Source organism: Protopterus annectens, chromosome 11.part0, assembly GCF_019279795.1.
Source record: "Protopterus annectens isolate FY-2018-M chromosome 11.part0, PAN1.0, whole genome shotgun sequence".
Taxonomy (NCBI): Eukaryota; Metazoa; Chordata; order Ceratodontiformes; family Protopteridae; genus Protopterus; species Protopterus annectens.
Window position 1 is genome coordinate 660,130,197 of NC_056745.1, and position 18,505 is coordinate 660,148,701.

The 18,505-nt window shown below is 40.5% G+C and overlaps 1 protein-coding gene across 2 annotated transcripts in view; it reads left to right on the forward strand.

Moving 5' to 3' along the window:
- The first annotated feature begins 8,961 nt into the window (after positions 1–8,961).
- LOC122815537 (3-mercaptopyruvate sulfurtransferase-like) overlaps positions 8,962–18,505 on the forward strand; it is a 255,237-nt gene continuing 245,693 nt past the window's right edge. Inside the window, exon 1 of one of the 2 annotated variants that reach the window (XM_044088104.1) lies at positions 8,962–9,737. In XM_044088104.1, the coding sequence (XP_043944039.1) occupies positions 9,155–9,737 (583 nt within the window). In that variant the 5' untranslated portion in view covers positions 8,962–9,154. The remainder of the gene's footprint in view (positions 9,738–18,505) is intronic. The other variant, XM_044088103.1, reaches the window with a different exon arrangement.

Sequence of the window (18,505 nt, forward strand, 5' to 3'; positions counted from 1 at the left end):
ATTCTTAGAAGATGTTGTGTATGACATCTTCCAAATGTAAGTTAGTTTTAAAATCAAGTAAAAAGCAGTACTAGCCCAGCAATCCACTTGCTGAGAAGGATACTGCAGGGCATCCTCTAGAAATATGAAAAGACGCATACCAAGCAATATCAAAGAAGGAGGAAAGGAATGTAAAAAATCATTTTCCAGATCTTCTACCTTGATACTCTATCACCATCCCTTGTTTGGACACTGCGTATGAAACTAACAGTGCAGTCATACTGATGTGTTGCACCGCCTTGTTTGTCAGTCAAACCCTGACAGTATGACTACCACTTGTGCCACCTACACCTCAACACTTGACAGATAATGACTGATGTTACTGTTTCAAAAATCATATCCGGTGAGAAAATTAGCTTATAATGTACAGCATTTTTTAATCCTGCACAGCATAGCCCATAAGTAATACTGCATCGATCAAGTATTCTGTGTGATTTACTTATTTTTTTTTTGCACCAAGTATATTAAGACCCATAGTTCTGAACTATACACTTCCTTTTTGCCTGTGCAGCTGTATAGCACACATGAGACTGCTCCCTGTGCACAGCCTGAACCCTTTAAGACTAGCCTTTGAGAAGCAGCAGTATGCAGCATGACACCTGTAAGCACAGGTGCCAGGTGATGGCATATTTTGCATTTGGCTGCAGAGACATGCAAGGCCTTTTGACATAGTTCAGACCTGAAGGGGTTAGTACTGCCATCAAGTGGGCATTACTGGTGGGAGGTGCACTACTACTATGGGTGACTGGCTGTGGCAGTTGCAAATCAGGTTAATGTATGAACATGTTGAGAAGAATTCAGTAGGCTGTAAACATCTTGCATCCAGTAGCTGGATTATACTGAAGGGCACCACCAGACTTGTATAGGCAATGAAAACAGGCTCTGGCAGGCTAAACACTTATTCGATGACTATCCATGTTTAGAACAGGATAGTGTAGAAATGCTCCTCAGGAGCTCCCTGCTCGTTTCAGACTGGTGTATTAGCTGAGGTTCTCAGACTGGTGTATTAGCTGAGGTTCAAGTGGGCAGGCTGTATTACCTACAAATATATATATATATATATATATATATATATATATATATATATATATATATATTTGTTGTGTCTTTCGGCTTTTCCCAGTTAGAGGTCGTCACAGTGGAACTCCAGTCCACTAATGATTGGCAGTAGATTTTTACGTGCTGAGTTGCCAGCTCTGATGCACAACCTTCAATGAAGGTATGCCCATTCACGCATGTCTCCACACAGAAGACGCTCTAGCTGAGAATTGAACAGGACAATGTCTTACTGTGAGGCGACAACGCTACCGCAGTCATATATATATATATATATATATATATATATATATATATATATATATATATATATATAGGGTAGAGGAACACAACAAAAATGGGGGGCATGAATACTCAGTACTATCTATTATATTATGGCTGTAAAATTATAAAATAGTTAAGAACAATAAAATGCTTTGCACTTACCAGCTAGATGACCATGAGGAATCCCACCACACAGGAAGAATTGATTGAGTGAGTGTATGTGCCAAATATGGGAATCATGGGAATGTCAGGATTCTGGGCTCACATAGTGGTAATACAATAAATGCCAAGAGTATGTTGAGCAACTGCTGACGCCAGATATAGTATGTGTCCTCAGTTTGCCTGAAAGGCCTCCATCACAAGTACAGTGAATACCTCTCAACTCTCTAGATTTATGCCTCTTATTTTTGCCCTGCTCCTCATAAAATTTATGGTTTTCTGGCAAATCACTAATATGATTTGAAGAATAAAGTCACTAAATAATGACATGCCTTTGAGATTCAGACTTTGTGTCCTTCCAAAAATGCATGCTAACACAAATTATATCCAAAGAGCAATATTTCAAATGTGTCCCCATTTTTGGCCCTTTATCCCCACATTATGTCGCGAAAGCCAGGGTACATTTTTTGGCTAGGCTTATATAGGCACTAGGGCCAATAGTCTAGTACCTACCTATGAACCTATGCTTCATCTAGATTTCTTGTGCCAAGAGGTTGAGAGGTATGAGTGAGTACTATATACAAACTTTGGTACCCACAAAAAATGGGAAGGGCCCCCAGCTCCCCTGTGGGCCATTATTGAAAAAAGAAAAAGAAAAGCAGAGCCATATCCCTGTACACCCTAAATCTCTCAAATTTCTCAACTGGCAAAGTTCAGATAGGTCAGTCTTTGCCTGTATTGTCATCACCTTGTACCAGATTGATTGAAATTAGCACTCGCAGTATGACACAGTTAAGTTTGCAAGTAAACCTAAGTATCATCATGGATTGCAAAGTAGACAGAAAAAGTGTGATTGTGCTTTTTATATGCCTTATAAACACAGTCCAGAAAAGCATCAAAAGTGACTATGAATTGCACTTTCCCATATTTGCATAACTTTCTTGAGCGTAGCAGTTTGAAACAGACTAAGTGTAGCTTATGGCTTTTTTGGCTTTTTTTATCTGCATTGTCCTCTCTGGCTTTCATTTAATAAGATACAACTGTTTTTGTGCTTTGCTGCTGTATTCTAAAGTATCTGCACTTAAAAGTAGTATTTTGGTCGACTCTGGTCGAATATTACTGTTTTTTTGATAATTTAATTGCTGAGGCTGCTCACTAAAGTGTGCTAGCCTGTGTTAATCGTTTTTACTGTTTGCCTGACTGCATTTCTGTGTTCTTCTCTAAAAACAAAACAAAAAAATACTCCTTGTTTTCCGCCTTTGCTCGACTAGTTAAGACCAGTATACAGGCTTTGCTGTATTCTGGGCTGTGTGTAGTTCCTGTGTTGGCCATTGCCTTACTTGGATAGAAGGAAGTTTCTGAGCTCACCAGTGGGAGTGGGGAGCCTTGAGCAGCCTATCTGTCCCTGGGGGAAGTGATCTCAGCACTTGAGCTGTAATTCATTGGTTGCCTTGGACCATTTCCAGCTCTTTTCAAGTTCCCTGTATAAAAATCCGCCTCAGGGCGTTTTGCGCTTAGCTAGGCTTATAACAGCGTTATACAGGTGTAAACTATTCTATACAGGTTTTAACTTTTTTTGGCTCCGCCAAGTCTGCTCTTCAATTTTTCCCTTAGAAACTCTACTCAGTCTATCTAGCTGTATATATCAGCACTTGTTTTTCGGAACTTCTATCCTTAGCAAGCACTCATAAAAAAACCAAGCACTCTTACCCTAAAGTAAGCACTACAGGTATCCACTACCCCTGTGAATATCCACTTCCCTTAAAGGCACAACACTCCTTAAAATATTCTAGTATGTCGAGTGGTAGACCACTAGCATCCTCTCTTGTTCAGCTGGTTAATCTGGGAATCTTAAGACAATGTTACAATTGTCTCATGTACACAGACAACCCTCTCCTCCTTCCTACTAACACATATACTTGTGAGAGATGCAACTATATAGCCAGACTGGAGGCTGAACTCTCTCAACTCAGGACTGGCAAGACCAGTCAGGAAGAGATGGTACCCACACCCAAAGCAAAACCAGTCACACATATAACCACCACCAATGCAAACCAAACACATAAAACACAAAGACATACTCGGAGGCTCTTGTAAAACTTACCAAAACAACAGAGGCCTCCAAAGCAGACACCCAGAAATACACCCCCACAAAACACAACACCTACAACACATACTTCAAGCAACAGGTGTGTCACACATTCACAGCCCCTAAGGCAAAATACTATGCCAGAGACATTAGTAATAGGTGACTCTATAGTCAGACACACCGATGTTCCACTTACCAGGCTGAATAAGGAGCGGGTAACGGTGAGCTGCCCATCGGGGCTAGGATCCGCCACATTACACACGCACTCAGGTCACTCCAAAGCAAGTACAAATATGATTCAGTCATTGTCCATGCGGGTGTGAATGACCTGAGACGCACCTCCCTGGACTACATGAAAAGAGACATTGAGGAGCTCTCCGATTATGTAGCCCAGACTGGTATGACCCTGACCCTGAGCAGCATCCTGCCTTCGCCAAGAATGATGCCTCAGTACAAAGACAAAATGAGCAGTTTTAACAATTGGCTTAATCACTGCTGTCATTCTAGGGGATCCAATGTCTGTCAGCCTGGGATGATATGCTGGACAAGCCAAGGGATGGCTTGCACCTGTCACCACTGGGCTTCCGGATACTGGCCAAGGCTCTTGCCACCCCATAGTGCCTTTTTAGGCAATGCTCAAAGGACAAATCAACCTCCATAAAAACAAAAATGGAAAAAATTAAGGGTAATGCTGCTCAACGCCAGAAGTCTAAATCTCAAGATGCAGGCACTCAAGCACTTCTCAGTATGGAGAACATCGATGTCTGTGCAGTAACTGAAACCTGGTTCAAGGCTCCTGAGAGTACTCCAGCACTACCAGGCTATACTCATATCATGCGTAGGCCTCAAGTTCCAGGCCGAACCACAAAGGAGGGGAGTGTCCATTTTCATAAAAGACACCTACACCTCTCGATTGGTGGCTGCTCATGAAGCATCAGAAACCATACAAGTTTTACTCACCATAGGTAAAACTGCCATACAACTGGTCGCATGTTATAGAACACCCTCCCAATCCCAGGAATCCCATCAAGCATTCCTGAAAACACTGGAGGATATGAATGTCACACCAAACACCATCATATTGGGTGACTTCAATTACCCCAACATAGACTGGGCCCACTATTCTAGCCCTAACACCCTGGCCCAAAGATTCCTGGAATTCATAAACTCAAATGCTATGGAGCAACTGGTCACCTCTCCTACGAGGAGAGATAATATACTTGACCTGATTATCACAAACATGGGGTCCAAATGCTCCGCACCGGATATAAACCCCTCACTAGTAAGATCTGATCATAAACTGATCACGTTGGATGTACATATCCCACCCCCACCCCCAGAACAAAAGACCACAGTGAAAAACTTCTCAAAAGCTGACTTTGAGCTCCTTAAGTCAGAAATGATATCCTTTAAGCCTACTGGGTCAATGGAAACCACATCCCAAAATGCTGAATCCTTCACAAAAGCCTTCTATGGACATCTCCAGGAATGCATGGATCAGGCAATCCCAACTAAAACCAAGACCCTCTCCACCAAGGGAAAACGCCCGGTTTGGTGGACCCCGGCTATAAACAAACTGTACAACAAAAGAAGGAAGCTGCTGCAGGACAGAGCCAAATCCCACAAGGGAAGGGCTTCCCTGATCAGCACAAGTAAAAAACTACACTCTCTCATAAAAACATCTAAAGCAAACTTTGAGAAAAAGATTGCCAAGGATACCAAAGACAATCACAAAGCCTTCTTCAATTATGTCACAACCTTGGGAGGAAATTCTCAGATATGCTCTGAGCTGGTACACAATAACAAAAAATTCACTGACCCTACTGACATTGCCAACATTCTGGCAGATAGGTTCAGTGCAAATTTCTCCCCTCCCTCACCCCCTAAAGATGAAGTAACTATCCCTGCTGAATGTAACCTACCTGTCATCACAGACACACAGGTGAAATCAGCACTCAACAAGGCAAAAAACACAGCATCTATGGGACCCGATGGTATCCCCGGTTGGGTGTTACATGAACTCCAAGATGAACTAAACCCGCCCCTAAGAACTCTATTCAATCTTAGCCTCACTACAGGATATGTACCTGAACACTGGCGCACAGCAACAGTGGTCCCACTCCATAAAGGGGGAAATTCAACTGACCCAGGTAACTACCGCCCCATAAGTTTGACCAGCCTGATCTGTAAGGCTATGGAAAGGATCATCATGGAACTCATAAATGGCGACATTGGTGATCTGCAGACCCTTGATCCCACACAGTTCGGTTTTGTAAAAGGCAGATCCTGCCTCTTAAACCTGGTTGACTTCTTTGAGACAGTCACTAGTGCCATCGATGAGGGCAAGGCTGTCCACACTGCCTATTTGGACTTGGCTAAGGCCTTTGACACAATACCACACTCTGGCATCATTGACAAGCTCAGCAGCCTAAATGTAAATCCATATGTCACAAGATGGGTAGCAAATTGGCTAAAAAACAGAACCCATAAGGTTAAAATTGCTGGAGCCATGTCAGACTCAAAACCGTCACAAGTGGTGTCCCACAGGGCTCAGTCTTGGGTCCACTCCTATTCGGCATTTATTTTTCAGATGTGAAAGCAAACATGGAAGGATTATGGCTGACAAAGTTTGCAGATGACTGCAAACTGGGAGCCATAGTGGATTCACCTGCTGCCACACACATCCTACAGAAAGGTCTCACTGAAACGGACAACTGGTGCCGGAATCATGGCCTCAAACTTAACGCCAAAAAATGTATAGTCATCCCCTTTGGGAAAAACAAAGTACCCACAAACTATCACGTAGACAATAACCCACTGAATACAGAAGATGTAATCAGAGACCTGGGGACTCAAGTCGATAGTGACCTCTCCTTTGACAACCATGTTGCCAAAGTGGTCAGAAAGACTTTCTACCTAGCCCATCTCATCATGAAGGGATTCTCATCCAGATCAAAGGAGGTCATTGTACCTCTGTATTCCTCCCTCATCAGGCCCATGATCGAATATAATGCTCCATTTGGGATGTATCTCACCCGGCACATGCAGCAACTGGAAAGACCCCAGAAGTACCTCACCAAGAGGATCATAGGTCTAAAACATGTGCCTTATCCAGCTAGATTAAAGAAACTCCAGCTCTATTCAGTAGCATACCGCCTGCTCAGAGGTGATTTGTGCCTAACATACAGGGCCATGTCCAACCAGGAATTGATGGACATGCTCCATCTCAAAAATCCAAATCCACCAGAACCACACGAGCTAAAGATTTCAACCTCTGCACAAATATGAATAGGACATGCTGGAGGGATAGATTCATAACACAGAGGTTACCCATACTCTGGAACAAAATCCCAGTTCACGTGAGACAGAGCCCTTCATTGGCACTGTTCAAGAAAAATCTCGATGCATGGATGGGAGATCGCAAGTTTACCCCGGGAGTGACCTCAGTGTCACTACTAGACAGAGGTATAGTTTACTAAATAATGGGGTTCCACATGTGTCACTACTAGAGAGGCGCAACTACATAGTATGGGGTGGCGTAAAGCCACATCACTGTTGGCTAGGCTTGTAAATGCCCCCGGGCAGATAGCCTAGTACACTACTATGAAACTATGAAACTATGTATGAATTGCAGTTTAGCTGTGCTTGAACCCAGCCAGGGCAACTTCCTGCTGTGCCTAAGCCCAACAGCTATGAATCCTTATTCAGATGAGTTTGGTCTAAAGGTAATACCCATACCTCTCAACTGTCCCTGATTTTGACTCAAATTTTAGCTCTGTCCCTCTTAACACTGGTGCCTTTTGACCAAAAAGTGGTGAATTATACTTGATAAATAATGACAATAATTAAGAGCTGATTACTTATTTTACTTCAGGAATTGTATATTAATTTACATTCTCTAATTCTGTTAATGTCTCAAGTTAATATAACTAATATTTTAAAAGTGTCCCTGATTGGATTTGTCCCTGATTCTGTAGAGATTTGTCCCTGATTGGTTGAGAGCTATGCAAGTAAGGGTTTATAAATCTGTACAAATTAAGAGATCACAAGGTATAAATAACTATAATATGCTCAATGATGTGACTCGAATTTAAGATATTCCCCAAATCTTAATGAATGAATGCACAAACAGCAGTTTAGTGGAAGAACATAAATGCTCTTCCCTCACACCGTTCTAATTAGGCAGTTTTGCCCTTACTGAGACATAAATACAAATTTGAATGATTAGTCTTCTAATTCTTGACTTCACGAGCAACAATGCCTCCTCTGCTAGACAGAGGCACAGGGAACTAATCTAAGGGGGTGGCAAAAGCCAACACATTTTGGCTAGGCTTATAAATGCCTTCGGGCAGATAGCTTAGTACCTACCTATGAACCTAATTGAAGGTTACAATCTCTGTAATAAATTGCAAGGTTTTCTTGTTGCTGCCTCCGATAGTAACTGAAGGTTTAAAACAATGTGATTCATAAGTTACTGCTTGAATTTAATAATGGTATCTATCTCGAAGGCCATCTCCATTGTTGCATCTTCACTACGTCTGACCACTCTTATTGTTTATTTGTGTTTTTGAGTTATTGTATTGTTGTTATTATTTGGAAAAAAAGAAAATTGAAATAAAGAGATTTTTGGGGGAAAAAAAACATTCTGGAAATGTGAAATGCCTAAATCTAATTACCTGTACATAAATTGTAACTGCCTTTCAATTCATACCTCAGGGAAACTTTCTGATCACGTATGACATTGTGTTGGAGATAGCTAGCAGAAAAGGCCTTCCGTTTTAATATCTCAGGCAGCCCTTACTTTCCTTCTCTGATATTTCTTCCAACAGCTGATTAGGTCGTTCAAGGCCAAACTGATGACTGCTCAGTGGGAGCGTGGTATTTGCAGGGCTCTGTTCTCATACCACAGTTTACGCTATTATCTTGTTTTAGTCCACAGGAACAGACCAAAAATATGAGGCAAAATTCTGGATATTCTGCGGAAATCTGGACAGTTGAGAAATGACACGGACACACAGGTACTTATAACTCATACTGAAAGACTTGTGCTAGGTTTGCGTTATTAATTTGTGCACAATTGATAACTGTGGTTTGCGACCGGAGGGGAAATAGAACGCAGGGTCAGTTGCAATATTTGTCTTAGTACTGTAGTAACTAGTGTTAGTTTTATGCCACCCACCGAAACAATGGGAATGACAAGTTACTGTGACTGTCTGCGCCGCATTTATTTATTGTTAGCCAAATTTCATTTCGCATTTTTAGTACTCACTAAACAAAGCTGGGTTTATAGAGATAATGTCAGCGCTTGCCGTGGACTTCATCCTTATTGGCTGCCATGTACACCAATGCCCTTTTGCGGGATGTTTTGTTCTCCAATAGGATTCCGTGTAATGTCCCGACAATTTTCCAAGGGTAAAATGCGAATCTCTTCTGGCATGCTGTGACAGTGTATCACCAACTTTGTCATTAACTTGTCGGCAGAATTTACCTTCGTTTTTAGTTGCAACACATTTCTTCTCTCAGTGCTGAAACAGACTGGAAGACAGCATGACAAGACTGCTAAAAGCCGTAGTTTCTGCAAAACAGCTCTCTCAGGTCATCAGATCACAGCGCCCTGGAATGGGTTTGCAGGTGCTGGACGTAATACCCTATCCTTCCAAGGGAGACCCCCGCAAGGATTTTGAAAAACAGCACCTACCCGGAGCCTTGCTTTTTGATGTGGACGAGTGCCGTGATAAGAGTTCACAGTTTCCAAAAATGTTGCCAAGTGCAGAAGAGTTTTCCCAATATGTTGGAAACTTGGGTATTTCCAGTCAGACCCATGTTGTTGTCTATGACAGGAGTGAATTGGGAAGCTTTTCTGCCCCTAGGGTCTGGTGGATGTTCAGAGTCTTTGGCCATAGCTCTGTGTCTGTGTTAAGTGGTGGTTTTAAGAAGTGGCTGAATGAAGGGCATCCAGTGAGCTCCGAAATTATAAAACCCACTCCAAAAGAATTCCAGGCTATATTAAACAGATCCTGGGTGGCAAAGTTCGAAGACATGATGAAAAACATTGAGTCAAAACAGTATCAAGTAGTGGATGTAAGAGCAGCGAGTCATTTTCATGGACCAGAGCAGCAACCCAGTAAAGGTATATTTGACGTGAGAAGAAAACCTATTTCTCCTTTTGTGGTTAAAATGTAAAGACCAGTTTTAATTTGGGTAAAGTAGCATGCATTTTTGCTTATATCAAGATGATACTGAAATGCATTGTATGTCAGACAAACCTGTAGAAAACTAGGCAGCCTGTGAAATCTGATTTGGTCGTGTTCCAGTTCTTGTGAGTAAAGATGCATGTAGTTCTGCATAGCAATGGTCACCTGGGTACCCAAAGCTGTGTTCCTACATTTTGACACCTTATTTTTCAAGTAAAATAAACCAGTTTGTAGAATGTTAATGACTGCTGGGGCTGATGTTTTTCAAAACTTGCCTGTGTGCAGATGTTACTCATGTGCCCTTTGCTTCAGAGTAATGCAGATAGTAGTATAGAATTGCTCAGTACCTTGCTGTGGTAAACTCTTGTACATTTCTTTGCCAGCTAGGCACACCTTAAGAAATGCTTGCATATTTCTTTGCCAGATACACCTTAAGAAATGCTTGCATATTTCTTTGCCAGATAGGCACACCTTAAGAAATGCTTGAAGGGCAGAAATGTAACAGGATTTCTATGTCAAGTTGAATCCATATCTGCTCTTCAGGGACATTCAAAAACTGATGAACATTTATCTGATGACTGGAGTCTTCAGTATGTCACTGCATACCTCTCAACTGTCCAGATTTTTGCCATATTTTTGGTCTAACACCTTTAGGCCAACACAACATCATCCATGTTGTAATGGTATTGTTCCATTTTTACTAGATTAGTGTCGCACTGTACATCTGTTAACTACATGGCCCCCAGCCGCTAGTCTGTGTTACTTTGTGATCTTTACAGTGGTGCACTAAGAAGACTATTCACATAACAGGAACACACATTTCCAAATGCACAATAATGCCTATTATGCTGCACTTCCTCCTATTTTGGATTTATAGTTGCTAAAGTATATTTTAAATGGGGGAGTATGTTAATCATCCAATTGACACTTTTCTGAATTTTTTTTTTTTTTGCACTTTCACAAAAAAATGTTTGAATTGGGTCACTGCAAAGAGTAGTAAGTGGTCTCAAAAGATAGTGGGCTTTTGTTCCCCCCTCCCATAATTAGCTGCAGAAATGCAGTCCACTGCATTGGCTAATATGGGGGCTTTGCCCTCTAGGAAAAATATTTTCTTTTTTCTTTCAAAATTTTCCAGTGCATGTTAAGCAGTGCTCTTCAGATGAAAGTGTATTTAGCCAAATAGTCTCAAAATCAGTAGCCATGTCCTTGTAAAGTACTTGTATTTCGTTGCAGTGACAAAAACATATAGAGAAACATGTTCTTTGAGTTTTGTGACTCCTGCATTTCTACCTAGCTAATAATATGCCAATGAGCAGCAGTAAGTACTTCATCCTTCTCTGTATATTGTTTAATTTGTCTTACTAGGTTTCCTTTTTCACAAATTCATTTCCAAGTTTATTCCCATGAAGGAGGGGATGCTGAGTGATGAAGCTTTCTCTCCATCTTGTTTTGTTTATCTGCTGATGAAGGTTTAAATATCTGGTACTAGTATTAGCTGTATACCTCACAACTGTCCAGATTTTTGCCTCCTATTTTTAGTCTTTTCCTCATAAAATTTGTGTTTTTCTGGCAAATCACTGAGGACTGAAGTAACTGAATGACATTTGAGTTTCAGACTGCATATCCTTCAGAAAATGCATGGTAACACAAATCATGTTATTTTAGCAACTTTCCAAGTTTATAAGAGTAATATTTAAGAAATTGTCCCTCTTTTTTGGTCCTTTGTCCCCCATACTAATACACTTTGACCAGATTTCTTGCTCTAAGAGGTAGAGAGGTATGATTAGCTGAGATGCTGACCAGTCTGTCTGTAGTGCAATGGTAAGCAAGAAAAAGAGATTCTTCCAAGGAATATATAAAAGCGAAGAGGGACAGGGCTTCTAGTCTGTCCTTTTAAGGTTTTTAACACCAGAGATTTGCTTTGTTAGGAGACTCATGGGCTTTTGAGTTTGATAAGTTTTGAGATACATACCAAGTGGAGCATTGTACTCTTCACTGATCAAATGCATTTTGAAGGGGAGTGATGACCTTTCTGAATCTGGATGAAATACTTTTGGATGTTAGTTGCAATATTAGGATTCCCTGACTACATTTACCACCTGCTCAAAGGAGACTGAACTGTCTACCCAAATGCCCAAGACCCTGACAACCTTTTAATATAGTGTGTGCTTTCTGTAATGTTGTAGGTAATTTCTGTTTTCTGAAACAAACAATATTAGTTTTTTAGAATTCAATTTTATCAATTTCCCCTTGCACTGGGTATTAATTGGGTTAGTCTCTTTCTGAGGAGTGCAGATCTGAGGAAGTTTCAGTTACATGCAGTTTGCAGTTGTCTGCAAATTTGATTAATTAGAGGTCCTAGTTGTTTTTGAGATTGGAGAAATAGATGCCAAACAGGAGGCAGCCCAATAGAGACATCTGAGACTTCACTGGTTACTTAGCATTTGTGATTGATTTGATGGAGAGCAGATATGAATTTGCTCACTGTTTTGAGAATATTCTGAAATCTTTTGAGATAAACCCTACTCTTGTTGTCACTTTTTTTCTATTGCCTTCTCACTCTACTTCTGCTAGTGCATTTAAAGTACGATCAACATTCACTATCCCTTTCTTGCTTTTTTACCATCAGTGTGACATCGCCCATCTCATATTTCATACCATGTTTTTTTTATTTCAACTGCATTACTTGGCATGTATCTGCACTGGACTTCCAGTACAAACCCTCTACACACTTGGTTATCCTTTACAAATCCTTTCTTAGAGCATTCCTGATGTAATTTTTATGTCATCAGGAGAGAGGCTGTTCTGTTCTGTTTCTCATCAATTGGGTCTGAAATGCAGAGAGGATTGAAATGGCAAACAGCACTGGACCACGTATGACCCCTTGGTATACTCCACTAGCTCTACCCTTTAACAATGGCATTCCAGATGTTCTTCATATTGATCACTGATGCAGTAGCCTTAGCTATATGGGTTATATCCTGCAAAGGCTATAACAGCCGGCCACCTTCCAAAGCTTCAGGGCACCTTCCATGCACCCAGACTGTCAAGCAGCTCAAGCTGATCTAACTAAAATACATGTCTGGGGGACAAGACTTTCAGAGCTTTACTGCCACAGAAGAGTACTTTCCTCTGAGATGTTTGAGGATTGACTGTCAGCTTGTGTTTTCCTTAGCTGGGCAGATAAGTTTCCTTTTGGAAAAACCTTGCATTTTCTTTTTTTCACTGATTTATTACTTCTTCAGGAAAGTTACTTTTAAAGCTAGGAGTATTGTGTTTTAATGGATTGTCTCAATACTGTAATGAACTTTTAAACAGAGCACTGGTTGTTTCTGTCAGTTTAAAAGTATTGTTATCTAACTGATAAACTATTTTCTGCGGAGAAAATGTTTATTTTAAGGTTGTGTGGCTGCCATTATGTTGGACAGAAAACACATTAAAAAGTTCTTTCAAAAATGTTGTGGACTAGTAGCTTTACTGGCATTGTTGCTTGTTTTCCCCAGGACAGAGGCATCATTTTCAGATTGACCATAGAACAGATTCACTCCCACTGTCAGTCCTTCTTCCAGCTACAAAAAGAAAAAGTTAAGCAAATGGCCTTTGCTACCTTAGCAGGCTAGCTATTTGCCTCAGCCGCAGGTGGGTGGCTCTGCTATGGCAATGTGTTGTATCTCAGACACTATGTACTGGGGGTTTGCCATGTCCCCTGTGGCTGGCTGGGTCCCTTCAGTGGGCAAGGTAGAACCACTCTTGTCTATCCTGGGAGAGGGAGCAGGAAGGTTTCCTTGTTGTGTCAGAATGCTTTGCCCATGCCTGGGAAGTAGCAGCTGCCATTAGTAACATGGTTGGGCCCCATTTTTCCTGTCAAAAAGAAAGAGTAAATCAAGCATGTATCTACTCAAATTTCTTTGGTTGGGAGTAGTTTACAGGGACTAGCTCAGGGGTTGATTCAGGCTATTGATCTGTCTTGTCTGCTTTATTGGTTGTGTGTCTTACTGCCTGCAATTTGCCTGATAGTCAGCCACCTACTCTTAAGGATGGGAAATTTATTGATAGGTATGGGAAAAAGTGAATACTTCTGCAACTTTGAATTTCAGATTTTTAAATTGTCAGGCTTATGTGCTAAAGTTTGTGCTGACATGTTGTAAAAGTATGTGGAATGTTTTATCTACAGTTTCTTCTTGGGAAGAAACATCTTCCTTAAATAAGTTAGATTGTTCTCTTGCTCAGATCTCTACTCATTGTTTGCAGTCTGAGTATGATTCTGATACTTCCAGAGCTATGGCTACTGTTACGGTTTTAAGGAGGTTTGCTTGGCTGCATTTTCAGAACCATCCACATGATAAAAATGAGATTTTAAATTCTCTCTTGGATAAAGATTTAGTATTTGACCCCTCCTGCTGCAGAAGTGATGAAAAAGTGTGATGAAAGGGGAAAGCTGATCCAGGGGATCTAAGATTTTTCAGTCCTCCTTTTACAGATTGCCCAAGGGATTTTCTTTCTCCTCCAATTTTGGCAAAAAAATAAACTGTCTCAATGGAATCTAGGGAAACAGACTTTTAAAAAGTGGCAAGGAGGTTCCAAAAAAGTCTCAAACCTCCAAAAAACAAGGACACTCAAAGTCTGAATGACTATTGAAGAGATCTTGTGTCCCCCCAACCACCACATGGCTGTTATTCTCTTATAGAAAGTCTGAATCTCATTTTTTTTATTTGGCAATAGATTGATTCAGACAAATGGGTTCTGAAAATCATTCATCGGGGTTACAGATGGCAGTGGGAGGAAATTCCTCCTTTCCATGAGGTGATTTCCTCATACTGCAGAGCAGACTGTTGTTTCCACATGTTCTTCATCATGTGTTGTCCCAAGGAGTGATAGAACTAGTTCTCCTTCTCAGATGGGGATGGTATTTTATTCGAATATGTTCGTAGTCCCAAAGAAAGAAAATGCTTGGAGACCAGTTCTGGATCTTTCTTTCCTAAACCTGTTTATGATCATGCCCAAATACAAAATGTCGTCATCTCACAACCTGTTACCTCTTCTTCCTCTTTCAAGTTTCTTGATGACACTAACACCTTAACCATTATGCCAATGTCCCACCCTTAGACTTAAAACATGCTTATCACATTCCTATTTATCCAGACTTTAAATGTTTCTTAAGATTTTGTGTGTCTGGATTACATTATCGCTTTTCTAACTTACCTTTTGGACTATTCACTGCACCAAGAGAGTTCACAAAGTGTGTTGCTCCAATTATATCTCATTGCAATTTTATTTTTTATTTTATTTTATTTTACATTTTTTAACCGGGCAAGTCCAACTGGATATATTTCCATTTTCAGCAGAGGCCCGGGGAGAAAAGCTCCACAGTAATATTTAAATGTTTATAATGTACAGTTTTGTGAGAAAAAGGAAACATGAAAGTGTAAGACAAACAGTACATGACAGAATAGTAGTTCCAAAGTCAATACTATCTAAGAAACAATACCATATACAAAGAGAAATATTTACACCAATATAAAAATAATACAATCGTTCGAAATCAGTAGAGAGCCTTAGCTACAGTAAAATAAGCTAATTAAGAAATACAGGAACTTTGAAAGGAATAAGGTACTCCTACAGTAATGTATGTGAGGTTGTTAACAAATATGTTCACAGTTAGTTCATTTCCTATTTTTAGGAAATAGTTTAAAGTAGTTTATGCTACTAAGGGGTAAGTAGTGTTTGAAAAAGTAAAGGGGAGGGAGGATATCGAAACATGGCAAAAAAGAATGCAGACAATTAGTCAGGGTAACAAGGGCATAACCAGTTAGTTATAAGATGTTGCTTCAGCCTTTGTTTAAAGAGTGGGAAGGAGGGAAGTGCAGTTAGATCTGATAGCAACATGTTGCAGAATTTTCCAGTGGTATTTGAAAACAAAGAGTCACCTGCCATGTTATTAGATTTGGTATTGCTAGCCAGTAGTTTAGTGGAGGAGCGTAAGGAGTTGAGGTTTACATAGGGGGTAACAAGGGTAGTGAGTGTCTGTATGTTCTTGGGCTGGTAAAATATCCTATGAATGATGGTAAGTTGGGAGAGTATCAGAATGTTTTTTAGTTCAAGCCAGTTAAGTTGCTTTAAGTTCAGACAGTGATGGGTTCTAAATGGGTTCCCAGTGGCAAACCTTGCAATATTATTATTATAGGAGTTAGTTAGTTTAGTGAAGCATAAAGAAGAGTGGAGATTAAATGGGAGTGGGAAATGGTAGCTTTGGCTGTTGCTGTTAAGACTGATTTTATTCTATATAGGGAGCCCAATTTTCTATTTACGGATTTTATAGTGTTATTGATATGATTATCAAATGTAAGGTTATTGTCAATTAAGACTCCTAATAGTTTGGTGGTAGAGTCTGGGGTTATAATGGTGCCATTATTTGATTTGATAGAGAAATTGATTGGGGGGGACTTACTGTTAGGTGTAAAGATCGACTGAGTTGAATACTATCTGAGTTAGGGATTGTAGTTCAGATGTGGAGTTGGCAGAACATATGAGCATGGAATCATCTGCATATTGTATGCAAGTAGCTTGAGGGATTGCTAAGTAAAGGTCGTTGATGAACACTGAGAATAGAAGTGGGCCAAGAATGGAGCCCTGAGGTACTCCAAGGGAGACTGGTAGGTGGGAGGATAGTTTATTCTCCCAAAGGACTGCTTGTTTCCTATTGTTAAGGTAGGACTTAAACCAATGAACAGCCCTGGTGTCAAGAGCAAGGGATTCAAGAGTTTTTAGGAGTAGTGGGTGGTTGACCATGTCAAAAGCTTTTGACAGATCAATAAAGAGTGCAGATGAGAGGAAGTGGTTGTTATGGTTTTTATTGATAGAGTCAATGAAAGATAGGAGGGCTGTGGTGGTACTATGAAATGGCCTGAAGCCATGCTGACAATTAGCTAATATATTATGTTGGGTTAGGTGGTTGATAAGTTGATGGTGAATACATTTTTCCATAACTTTTGCTAAGGGTGATAAGAGTGCTATTGGCCTATAGTTGGAATACTATAGTTGGAATACTACAAGCTACAGGGTATCCACATTTTCCATATTTAGATCACTTGCTTATCTTGGAAGAGCCTTTTTCAAAATGTCTGGAATCTCTGTCTCATTCGGTGAGAGATCTCTTGCACAAGCTGGGATTCTAAGAACATTCAAAAGTCTTGACTCCCTCACACAGGATTGTGTTCCTTGGATGTCAACTAGACACCTCAGTTCAAAGTATTTTTCTTCCAGACAAAAAAATAGATCTTTATTTAGATCTGTTTTTAAGTTTTTTTCTACTCCAAACTTCAGACACTGTGAGGAAATACCACCGGAAATTGGGTCTCTTGGCATCTGTGATTTTTCATGATGCCCCTGGCAAGACTCCACATGAGAAGGATATAGCGGTATCTGAAATCTCTTTGGTTCCAGAATCGGTACCCTTCATCTTTTCAGATTCCAGTACAGGGGTTTAGGAGAAGACAAATCACTTTGTGAAGACAACAGATATCCTAAAATCAAGGTCACCCCTTCTCCCTCCCTGCTTCAAAGCAGTCTATTACCACAAATGCTTCATACTTCACTTGTGGAGCAGTTTCAGGAGAGATAAAGGGTACAGGGTGTGGGACACAAAGGTCAGACACAAGCACATAAATATCAAGGAGATGCTTGCCCTGATCAAATAACTCAATTCTGTGAACCATCTTTGGTCCCTGGGACATCTTCAGGTGATTGCAGACAATACCACAGTGATGTGATATACATCAACAAGCAAGGGAGACCAGGTCATGCCCCTTTTGCAGACTATCAGTGTTAGTGTGGTATATAGCCCTACAGCAAAATCTCGCTGTACAGGCATCCTACATGCTGTCAGAGCAAAATTGTGTGACAGAGAAACTGAGTAGGACCAGGGTGGAACCTTACAAATGGAAAATGGATCCAGGGATCTTCAGGATTTGTTCCATCTGTGGGGAGTTCCTCAAGTAGATCTCTCTGCCTCCTCTCTAAAGAATCAACTGGCAAAATTTTGTTTAAGCTAAATTACAAGAAGACCTGGAAGACAGATGCCTTTTCTTTGGACAGGAATGTTCTTGTATGCCTTTCCATTAATATCCAGGGTACTTATGAAGATTCAGAAGGAACCCCCCCCCCCAAGGTCATTGTGGTGACGTCCTTCTGGCCCAGACAACCATGGTTCTCCCTTTTAGAAATAGGCAGGGGCAATAAACACAAGCTTTCTCACAGAATGGATCTACTCACACGAGAATAGAGGTGTCCCAACATCAGTCATCTTCAGTTGCCTGCCTGGATGATAGGGTATGGAACAAGTGCTAACCAAACTGAAAAACTGAAAACCAAAGCAGCGAAGGAAATAAAGCTTAAAGGAAAAAAGTTCATGGTATTTATTGTAAACTTCATGATCCACTTCATGAGACAAATCTGATTTGTCTTCCACTAAAAATCCACTTCATGGTGTGTCTACGCTTATGTTATTATGTTACATTTATACTTACTATCTATCTGAATTTTCGCCTGCAGCCTTATTTCCTTCAAGTGCTTTTGGTTTGGTTTTCATTCTGGATGATAGGGTCCTAATTCCTCTTAGGTACCTATTTTCTGAGGACAAGCAGCAGGTTACTAATAGAGACAAGGAAAGCCTGCTACTAGAAAATTCTATATTAGCAAGTAGAAA